The sequence below is a fragment of the Schistocerca gregaria genome, chromosome 5 (genome assembly GCF_023897955.1).
Source record: "Schistocerca gregaria isolate iqSchGreg1 chromosome 5, iqSchGreg1.2, whole genome shotgun sequence".
In the NCBI taxonomy this organism is placed as follows: domain Eukaryota; kingdom Metazoa; phylum Arthropoda; class Insecta; order Orthoptera; family Acrididae; genus Schistocerca; species Schistocerca gregaria.
This window is the reverse complement of record NC_064924.1, coordinates 52,478,763-52,490,857: the sequence shown is the minus strand read 5'-3', so window position 1 is coordinate 52,490,857 and position 12,095 is coordinate 52,478,763. Positions and strand designations below refer to the sequence as shown.

The following is a 12,095-nucleotide window of genomic DNA, read 5'->3' as shown; positions in this document are numbered from 1 at the left end:
AGGAGACAATTTATTATTAAAAGACTAAGATTTGATGGGTGAAAGAAAAAATAGCTTGTTCTGTTGATACACCGTGTTGAAATCCGAACTGGCTACTGTTTAATACCTTATAATGCTTGAGGTGTTTAATAAGTATTTTCTGAACCAATTTCTCAAGAATTTTAAAAAAGGTTGTTAAAAGGGAGATAGGCTGATAGTTGGTAACATCAGCTTTATCGCCTTTTTTAAAGAGAGGTTTGAGAATAGCAAACTTAAATCTATCAGGAACAATCCCGCACTGGATGGATTCATTGAATATGTGCCACAGTATTTTGCTTATCGACTTGTAGCACTCCTTCCGTAATCTTGAAGAGATACCATCTATGCCAACAGAATTCTTGCTCTTCATCTCTCTAATTATATTCTCAATTTCAGGAGACACTTTAATCTGCTAGGTTTTTTTCTTAAGGGCTTTTTGAAGGGATAACATGGCTTCATTAATAGAACATGTTTTTCCAATTTGTACTGCTGATGCGAGAAAGTGGTTGTTAAAAATTTCAGTGATTATTTCAACATTGTCATGAATGGTATCATTTGTTTTAATGTCTATGTGTTTTCTGCAGTAGGGATTTTACCTTTTTCCCTTTTTATTATGCCCCATATGGTTTTAATTTTGTTGTTAGAGACATCAATTTCTGATTTTATAGAAATACTCTTTGCCCTTCTTAGCACTTTTTTAAGGATAGAGCAGTATAGTTTGTAATGTTTTTCCTTTTCTACACTATAACCGAATTTTAGTGAGGCATACAGATTCCTTTTGCTTTTGCAAGACGTTTTAAGCCCAGCGTTAGCCAGTATTTATTAGAGTAGGTTTCGCATTTGAGTGAGGCATACAGATTCCTTTTCCTTTTGCAAGACGTTTTAAAGCCCAGTGTTAGCCAGTTTTTATTAGAGTAGGTTTCTCATTTGGATTTTACAGTCCTTTTAGGAAAGTCTGCTTCGAATAGGCAGATAAATTCATTTAGAAAAGCATTGTACTTGTCATTAACATTGTGAAAGAGCTCAATCTGGTCCCTGTCTACTTCTTGTAGGGAATTACAGAAGCTATTGAGAGACTGTGTGTTAATTACTCTGAAAGTTTTACTGCAGGAGTTGTTCTGACAAAGAGGGCTAACATTATCAATTGAAATCAGTTGACCATCATGGTCTGAGAGCCCATTCAATATACGTTTTACAGTTATGTTTAGAATTCTACTGCTGTCTAAGAAGATGTTGTCAATTCTTGTAGAAATATCTGTGATTCCAGTGGGAAAATCCACCACTGCTGTTAAGTTAAAAGAGTTCATTAAATGTGATAAATCATTTCTTCCGATGTTATCTGTAAGAAAGTCAACATTAAAATCACCTACAATTATAATATCTTTTGTTTTTGCAAAGAGATGAGTTAACAGAGATTCTAACTGCTTTATAAAAATACAGATTCTGCCTGCAGGAGCCCTATAAAATTAAATGACAGTAATTTCAGAGAAATCAGTACAGATTACAACTCCACAAACCTTACAATGTTGATCAATACAGTATTCACTCAAGTCTAAAGATCTATACACTATTCTGTTCTTAACGTATAAATCACCACTCTGCTCTTATCTAAAGAATGTCTAAAGTAAAGAGCTGCTAAGTTATAGTTATTCAATTGTAGTGTGTCACAACCAAGTTTCATAAAGTGTTCACTAAAACAGATTACATCAGCATTATTAATAAAGTCCTTATCTAAAATGTTAATGGATAGCTCATCTAGTTTACTTAATAAGCCTGGAATGTTCTGATGGTAAACAGCAAATTTATTAGCACTGGCTGGAGATTTGGGGTGGTTGATTGGGTTAGCCTCTCTTAAAGTATTAACATTAGGCTTACTTGCAAGTGTAGTTATGACACAATTTTACTTTCCTTGTAATGATACCATAAAAAATTCTGTGGATATATAAGACAACACTGTATTTTCGAATGACAAATTTGGGAAAAAACTTTGTTTTACAATCAGGTAATTATGGTAACTGCTCAAGTCGAGCAATACCTCTGGCTTTGGACACCAAAGTTTAATGTAGTAAACATTAAGAAATGCATTTTTGCCCACACAGAATAATGGTAATTTTGCTGAGCAATACTTACCACTGTATTCTTTTTCTAAATATAAGGATGTTAGTGGAGTGGCGTGGTGTGGTGTGCTGTCATGTTTGTATAAGAAATGTTTAAAATGGAGGATGGAATATTTTTAATAGTCAGCTTTTATTGAAGCAACATGTTACATATAAACAATTAAATAGCCAGAACATACACAGATTTACAACAAACATATTTCATACAAATAATTTTTGTCTTAAAATTAAGAGCTTGGATTTACTTGACTTGATATAATACAATATAATGAATTTCATAATGGTGCTTCTGCAGCTCCATCATGATAGTTTAAAATATTAGCATGATCTCTATAATGACAAGAATGGAACAGTATACATAGATACTATGAAACATTTTGTTTCCCACATACAAGAGCATCTGATATTTGCATCAAATATTAGTTTCCTGCATAGATACCAGCAGTGATGATATATTAATTGACATGACTTTGTTGATGACTTGTGTAAATACAGTGTCTCAAAAATAGAACTCAAACATGAGATCACAGATCTGATCGCCTGTATCTGTTTAGTGAAATGAAAGTGGTATGTAAAGTGTTGCAGTTATGTATATACAGTGCCTGTTTTGTAGGATGGCTGTCCATATATTTATAAATATAAACTTAGTTTTTCAAGTATATCTAATGGATTACATATGTTACATTACTGTAAAACTGAAGTGTGCACACACACATGCATCCAATCTCCTCCTCAACCTCAACCCTGCCAGTTCCCTCTCCCAGTTATCACACTTGGAAATGTGATGTTCTCTCTCTCTCTCTCTCTCTCTCTCTCTCTCTCTCTCTCTCTCTCTCACACACACACACACACACACACACACACACACACACACACACATTCACACATTTTTAGCTTCCAGATTTCATTCTGTCCAACATCACTGTTATGCCATTAGTTGAGATAAGTGGATAAGTTGTTTGCAAAATGATGTAAAAAATAAAGTTGTCATTCATGCAATATAAATATTGAAAGGAGGGGGAAGGGGGGAGATTGGTCATGAGTGCTAAAGAAAGTGAAGTGATGGCAGCAGTATGTCACATAACAACAGACAATAACACAAAATAAATAGTTTCATGTACAATATGTGGAACTACTGATAGCATTTCCTGCAGCTGTCAGTTTTCATTTCACAAAACTGCTTTGTGCAGGAAAAGAATATGCATGAAGAAAATTGTTGGCCCACAAACCTCCCACCCCACCCCCCTCCATAGATATGCACATACACACACCTCGACTTTTCATTTGTTTCATATATTTGTACACCATGCAACCAGTCACATTTCTAGAGAAGACACTACTTTCATCTCCTCATTGAAATTGTTTTTTCCGCTCTTTATATCTGAGACTTGTAGAATCAGTTGACATTACTGTCTTTATTGAACGGATTCACTTTAAAAGAAAAAGTGCTATCATGAAAGTGTCATTTAGTACTACCAAGAGGTTATATTGTACAGAAAAATATGTGGTTGCATGTTGAATTGAATGTGAAAACTTAGCCCCACAAATATGAAATAACATTATTATGTATTCTCTTTGCTCAACACTTTGTTATAATTACAACAATAAATATCTGTTTCATTGGGTGAATATATGTGGCAAGATTGTGCATGTGGAGTCATTGTGAAAGGTTTATATATACTGGTTGTAAGGTAAACTCATTTTAAAAATATAGATGATGGTATGAATTTTTAAAGCTCATAAGCTAGTACAAAAATATTGTGTGTTAATTATTGTTTCTAATACCATACATCTTCAACACTGATTCATGCACGGTGATTTAATATTGGAGGATTCAGCTTTCTGTAAGGATTTTAATAAAACAGTCAATGCATTAGTGCAGATAGTGTCACAGTGAAAGTTAATAGTGATATAAAAAGCAACATTACAGCCATCAGCACAACAAAAAATGTAATGGGAGAAAATAGCCAAACTCAGTCATGTGAGCTTGCACTCCTTGTAGATTTGATGTTCTAATTGTGTTAGCTTAATGGCTACTTGACTATGGGGTGTAGTCATCTGTTACAAAGAGCATCTGAATCGTTATCTGCTGCTCTTATATCTGAATACTTGTAGAAGTAATGCTTTAATCTTAACAATAAAATCTTTTAAATTGTATTAGTAACATTTACAACAGTTTTTCTTGCTTTTGGTTAGACAATCTGGTTCATGGCTGTGTATTTCATTTCAATGATAACATTTTTCTGACAAGATCTTGACTGTTTTGATAACACTTGTGTAATGAGTTTTGGCAACCTGCTTCAATTTCTTTTTGATGAATTTATCAGATATTTACAACAGTGTGTCAGAAGATGCTTCTCACCAGACCCATCCATCTGACTGCCCCCTAATTCACGTGTGTAAATATCGAGACCGTACTGCCCTTCCTCAGGGAAACTTATATGAAATGTTACTATATCATCATCTGAGACTAAATGAGAAACAAATTTTGCAAGTCTTTTCTCTTCCACACCATTTTTATGCAGAGTTGCCATGAAGTCTGTAAGTGGCCGTGACATCCTGAACTGAAGCTCTAGCTCCCTGCCAGCGAACACCAGAGCATCCTGTTCAAAATAAAACAGAAATTACAGAAATATACAACAGACACTATTTTATACATGATCTATATGCAGGTTTTGTCCCTCTCTCAAAATTTAAAAATGTGATCTCATAAATTATTTGCAAGGAAAAACTCAGCTGCTCAGTTACACCACATTTTGTACAGTTTGGTATTGCTCTCTACCATCAGTATAAAACCTGTAAGCAACGCTGCTGGATACTGCCCTTTTGGAAATCCTGTCAGCACACAGTCTATCTGGTCTGAACTCTATTTGTTCATGGTCCACACCTCCCTATTGTCAAGCTCCAACTTCACTATGTCTTCTGGACAATATATATGTTTCTGTATTATTTTGTCCTTGTGTATGCACCTTCTTGTATTGCTTAAACACTGTTTAAGCCCTCCTACTAAAATATGTCTACTTTTCACATGTCTGACCACACATAGCACAATGTTTTGTAGGCTATTGGTGACTTATTCTCACTCATTATTTACATTTTCTTGTTATGTGGGTTTCTGAATTAGAGGGAAATTGCGAGATTGTAAAGTTAAATATTGAGGGTCAATCCCCAGTTGTCTTATTTTTTTCTTTCATCGAAAGAAAAGATAAAGTTTGAAAATCAAGACACAGAAGCAACTTTAGAGGAAAAAAGAGAATATGTTAAAAATGGATATCAAAATTACATGTCTTCATATAAACTTAGTAATGGACTTCATGAAATATTCGTAACAAATTTTCCTCCTCCAGCTTGGAGAATACTTTCTTAACAGCTATGAATGTGAGGATATATGAGATGTTCTTTCTTAGAATGGTGAGCTGTAAAAGCATAAACTGTATCAGAGTAAATGTTTTAGATTACTGGTGAGAATACTAACAAGATTCAGTTATCATTGGAACTGTGTTTTTTTTTGGGTCCACAGCCTCAATGTTACCATGTATTCTTTCTTATCATTAGTTTTTTTTCTCAACAAATAGGGCAGAAAGTTACACATCTGTTGATAAATTATGGCAAAAAATAGTAGCTCCAGTTTTAATTATCTGCAAAAGGTACAATAGTGTATTGCTGTGTGGATTTACTCAGTTATTTATATCTGCTTTTAGGTGTTCGATGATTGAGGAAATCAGTCACATTATTCAGTAAACATCAGTTATGATTTCATTACTCAGTTAATCATAAGAGGGCAAGGACAGATTATGAAAAGTAAATAGTGGAGCTTTACTATTTTTGGTCAGTGATATTTTTCAGCACCAACTGCGAATTACTCATCATTTAGTGTTACACATTATATCAGATCCTCTTTCCCATTTCTGTTCATACACAGAATTATTTGTGCATACACGTGACAGGCCAAATGTATATCAGGGTAACACAATTGTCTACGCAATAACTAGAGTTAGGTAGGTTACAGGATATACAGCTGAATTACCAACTGAATACAGCTGCAGAAACATTGTAATAAATATAACTATATTACACATTGAATGGTAATTGTATCAAAAGGAAAATTTACCCATAAACTATAAAATTACTAGGAGACAGAATGGCTGGCCACTACTTTCAGGAGGTAAAATTTCAATATTTCCAACAGATACCATACCTAAGTGCAAAAAAAGTGTCCTAGCTTTTGGAAACAGTAGTTCCATCCTCAGGGAAAGTTGCAAAGGAGTGTCAGGGTACTAAAACTCCAGGGAAAGAGTTCCCCACCTGTTTTGAGGAAGAGGAGGGGGACAGTGGTTTCTTCTATTGTTATTCATAATTTTTTTTTCCCTTACCTCTGCTCTGTAAATGTACTACTGCATCCTGACAGCCTATCCCAGAATCTACATTTCTGATTCCCATGAATTTTCTGTTCACACCCAAAATAATTCTCTAATCAAGCTCTGTCTTCAGACTTTTTCTACAGAGGGGGCATCCTTTTTAAATGTATTTTTAGTATGTGAAAATGGTTGTATTTCTTTGAGACGTTTCTGTTGCTTATATTCTCTCAGTTCTATATCTCTACTCTGAATACCCCACCCTTTCCTTCTTTCAGCCTTTACAATCCTCAAGATTTCCAATTAAGACAAAACTATCATTGATAAAATAGTAATTTTCAATATGTTGGAAATCTTGTAATAACCCTGAGCTTGTTATAATGTAAGGTTGTTGAATATCACTTGCCTTGATCTTTGCTCTGTTTTTCTACAGACATTTGTCACCTTTCATAATTATTCTATCTGGACCTACCTGGTGGGTTATTGGCACAAGTCCAAACAGCCGTGTTGCCTTTGTAGGGCCCCATTCACCACTGGCACAGTCTGGCAGAGGGACCATTACTGTCTGCAGTTCTTCACATGCAATCTTGAACTTGCATACACTCTTGAATTTCATGGGTTCACCCGTCAGATATTCCTTTGGCGTGACTGCATTCGCAAATATATCCAACAGGAATGCTCCACTACAAGGAGCATGTACTCGAAATGCGACAATGTTTCCTACAACAGACTGGAAAACCGCAAGAAGGATTCAAAATTGTGTTTCTGTTCAAGTACTTCATTTTTATAAAGCAAAGGTTTAAATTAGTTCGTGTGTCATTAACATGCCATTAAATTTCATGTGAGTAGTTCCCCACAGCTTATGACACTTAGGGAATATCGTGATCACCACCATAATCTGCTGTTCAAATAAGCAATTTTTATCCCAAAAGCAGCATATTAGTGGGTCAGTAACGTTCTTTAAATTATTAAGATACATAAGGGGGTTGTATTTAAATAACTAACAAATGTACTCATACAAGTAGTTTTTGTAAGGCTTTAATTGTCACCACAAAAATATAAAGTTACATAATTAAGTTTATTTGTAGGTACATGCCTGCAGTCTTGGCACACATTAAAATCTTCATGCCACAGTACCATAGCTGGTCACTAGAGGACCCAAAACAATATGCACAGCCCATTGATAAAGCGCGATATCACACAATAATTCATTTGCAGCAGGAGTAGAAAGACTGCAGCTGTGTCAGGCCAAAAACAAACCATCTGGATTGGCCTTATAGAGCTACCTCATTCCTGCTGCAAGCTCCTGCAAACAGATTACCACATTATACTCGACTCCTTCAATGGGCTGTGCTTTTTTGTTTTGCTGCCTCTAATGGCATGTGCAATTCTGTGGTGTGGAGATTTCAGTGTGTACAGGAATGGCAGTCTCATACCTGCAAAGAAACAAAAAAATAATTGTGTTAAATTTATTTTTTGTGGTTGTAGTTAATACTTTCACAACCCTTTCCCCCTCTTTGCCCTGCCTGTCTTTCCATGTAGCATCAACCACTTACTTGTAGACCTTCCAAATTTGCACTTACAGGACAGAAACCATTTGCTAGAGAAATATTGAGCAAAGTATGTTTAGATAAAAGGGGAATTTTAATGGAACCAAGTACTCATTTTATTAATACCATGAGGTGACAAAAATCACAGGATACCGCCTAATATCGGGCCGAACCTCCTTTTGTTGGGTGCTGTGTAGCAATTCGATGTGGCATCGACTCAACACCTCCTTTTGTTGGGTGCTGTGTAGCAATTCGATGTGGCATCGACTCAACAAGTCCTTAGAAGTCTCCTGCCTCTATAGTCACTCATAACTGTGAAATAGTTGTCAGTGCAGGACTGTACATGAACTGACCTCCTCAAATTGGGAATAATTGTGGTCTGGTTACATAACCTATCAACCATAAAAATTCCACTGTTGTTTAGGAATGTAATGTATATGAATGGCCTCAGCTGATTCAGCTGGATCAGAGGACCCAGTCCATTCATTGTGAATGCAGTCCACATCATTATGGAGCCACAACAAGCTTGCACAGTGCATTGTTGACAACTTGAGCCTACTGCTTCCTAGAGCCTGCGCCACACTCAAACCCTACCACTGGCTCTTAGCAACTGAAATCAGGACTCATCTGACCAGGCCACAGTTCACAGTTCTCTAGGGTCCAAGCCCAGGGGAGGTGCTGCAGGTGATGTGTTGTTAGCAAAGGCACTTGCATCAGTGGCAATCTGTCGCCATAGCCCATTAATGTCACATTGTTCTAACAGATTTTTTGTTGATTTCTGTGGTTATTTCATGCAGTGTTTCTTGTCTGTTAGCACTGACAACTCTTACACAAATGCTGCTGCTCTTGGTTATTAAGTGGAGGCCATTGGCCACTGTACTGTCTGTGGTGAGAGGTAAAGCTTGATATTTGGTATTCTCAGCACACTCTGACAATGTGTATCATGGAATATTTAATTCCTTAACAATTTCTGAAATCAAATGTCCCATGTCTTTAGCTCCAATTATCATTTCACTTTCCAAGTCTGTTAATTCCCAAGGTGTGGTCAAAATCATGTCAGAAACCTTTTCACATAAATTGTCTGAGTACAGATGACAGCTCTGCCAATGCCCTGCTCTTTTATACCTTGTGCACGCGATACTACTACCATCGACACTCCTTGAAATTGAAATAAAAACACCGTGAATTCATTGTCCCAGGAAGGGGAAACTTTATTGACACATTCCTGGGGTCAGATACATCACATGATCACACTGACAGAACCACAGGCACATAGACACAGGCAACAGAGCATGCACAATGTCGGCACTAGTACAGTGTATATCCACCTTTCGCAGCAATGCAGACTGCTATTCTCCCATGGAGATGATCGTAGAGATGCTGGATGTAGTCCTGTGGAACGGATTGCCATGCCATTTCCACCTGGCGCCTCAGTTGGACCAGCGTTCGTGCTGGACGTGCAGACCGCGTGAGACGACGCTTCATCCAGTCCCAAACATGCTCAATGGGGGACAGATCCGGAGATCTTGCTGGCCAGGGTAGTTGACTTACACCTTGTAGAGCACATTGGGTGGCACGGGATACATGCGGACGTGCATTGTCCTGTTGGAACAGCAAGTTCCCTTGCCGGTCTAGGAATGGTAGAACGATGGGTTCGATGACGGTTTGGATGTACCGTGCACTATTCAGTGTCCCCTCAATGATCACCAGAGGTGTACGGCCAGTGTAGGAGATCGCTCCCCGCACCATGATGCCGGGTGTTGGCCCTGTGTGCCTCGGTCGTATGCAGTCCTGATTGTGGCGCTCACCTGCACGGCGCCAAACACGCATACGACCATCATTGGCACCAAGGCAGAAGCGCCTCTCATTGCTGAAGACGACACATCTCCATTCGTCCCTCCATTCACGCCTGTCGCGACACCACTGGAGGCGGGCTGCACGATGTTGGGGCATGAGCGGAAGACGGCCTAACGGTGTGCGGGACCGTAGCCCAGCTTCATGGAGATGGTTGCGATTGGTCCTCGCCGATACCGCAGGAGCAACAGTGTCCCTAATTTGCTGGGAAGTGGCGGTGCGGTCCCCTACGGCACTGCGTAGGATCCTACGGTCTTGGCGTGCATCCGTGCGTCGCTGCGGTCCGGTCGCAGGTTGACGGGCAGGTGCACCTTCCGCCGACCACTGGCAACAACATCGATGTACTGTGGAGACCTCACGCCCCACGTGTTGAGCAATTCGGCGGTACGTCCACCCGGCCTCCCGCATGCCCACTATACGCCCTCGCTCAAAGTCCGTCAACTGCACATACGGTTCACGTCCACGCTGCTACCAGTGTTAAAGACTGCGATGGAGCTCCGTATGCCACGGCAAACTGGCTGACACTGAAGACGGCTGTGCACAAATGCTGCGCAGCTAGCGCCATTCGACGGCCAACACCGCGGTTCCTGGTGTGTCCGCTGTGCCGTGCGTGTGATCATTGCTTGTACAGCCCTCTCGCAGTGTCCGGAGCAAGTATGGTGGGTCTGACACACCGGTGTCAATGTGTTCTTTTTTCCATTTCCAGGAGTGTATATGTGTGCATATCGCTATACCATGACTTCTGTCACCCCATTGTAGTATTGTAGCATACTGCACCAACAGGCAACTGCCAACTGAGCTTTAAGATAATTAGATAATTTATGTAAGAAATACCAGACAACAGATAATTTACTTTTTATCCTACACAGTACCTTACCATCTGCCACTGTCTCCCACTTGGGAAGACTGTGGCAAAGGAAAGGAGTGGAAAATTGCTAAGACAAAAGTCAAATAATAGAAAGCATTATCAGTGAAACTTAACTTGCAGGTTAATTCATAATAAGAGAGTTGTGTATCAAAGTTCAATATTTTGAACATGGCTGACTTCAGCAACTGTTATAAATCAGTAAGTGAATCCATAGCAGCCAACCAGTTGCAACGAAAGGGGGTTTTATTTGATATTTGAGCATGGTTTAGAAGAATGTAAACTCCTGTATTTATAAAGAAGAAAAGTATGCATTTCCCAAAACCATGGCCATCGGTGGAGTAAAACCACATTTCATTGCAGCTGGTTGGCGGCTTTTGATTCATTTGCTAATTAAAAGTTGTCTCATTTGTTATTTTAACATAATTATAAGCCACTGTTTTATTCATAGGGTGAATTAGCATAAGCAAAGGAATTATCTTATTAGACTATAAGTTCAATACTTTCTTTTAGGGATTAGACTATGAGAACTTATAACACTAAGAAATAGACAAATTAAATCTGCTCACCATGCTTGATGACTGTTTGTCACATTTGAACCTCACATAAATAAACACATGAACTTGATGTAATCTTTTTGTTAGACTTTTATTTTTGCCCTAAAGCCAACAGTCTTTCACTCTTGTGCCCTCCCAAAGTGATGAGCTATTCGGCAGCTGTGAAATGTCTGATATTTGCTCAATCTTAAGCATGTCAACACTTGTCCCTTGATGGATAAGTCTGCCACAGATTTCTCACAGGCAATAATTATTATGAGCAGATGCTTATAGAATATCAAAGGAAGTGCTACTTCAAAGTTCTTCTTACAAAATTCTAATGATATTTTGGATGTGAATAAACAATATGTGTACAGTTCCAAATCAGAGCTCTACAAGTTAGTATAAATATGACATAAAATATATGGTGGTAAGGTCAAAGATTACCTGCATCACAAACCGCTTCAAGCTGACTCCATCAAAACTATCGCCGTCACTATCGTAAAATTTCAAGTTATAGTGGAAAATCAAACTTGACTGCATGTTAGCTGGCATTGCTATTCGTACTGTGGCTGCACCTGAAAAATATTTACTTACTAATTAAAACTGTATCTTTGATGGTAATTTAGGCAACATATGAATATAAATCTAGGAAAATGAAATAAGTACTTCATTAAACACCATTTATGATAACTTTATGTACACACTTTGTGGCTGGAAGCAGGAAAAAGCACATACTTCACAGTATCATAGCTAAGAGATTCATGAATAATAAGAACACACTGAGAATCTTTGGAGAG

At 38.1% G+C, this 12,095-nt stretch overlaps 1 protein-coding gene across 1 annotated transcript in view; it reads right to left on the bottom strand.

Annotated features, from left to right (window-relative positions):
* Positions 1-2,246: 2,246 nt before the first annotated feature.
* The window catches only part of LOC126272476 (hillarin), a 527,629-nt gene continuing 517,780 nt past the window's right edge, over positions 2,247-12,095 (bottom strand). Inside the window, exons 9-11 of the mRNA XM_049975354.1 lie at positions 11,743-11,873; positions 6,963-7,220; positions 2,247-4,738 (exon numbers count right to left, since the gene is read on the bottom strand). Of these exons, the coding sequence (XP_049831311.1) occupies positions 4,436-4,738; positions 6,963-7,220; positions 11,743-11,873 (692 nt within the window). The 3' untranslated portion in view covers positions 2,247-4,435. The remainder of the gene's footprint in view (positions 4,739-6,962; positions 7,221-11,742; positions 11,874-12,095) is intronic.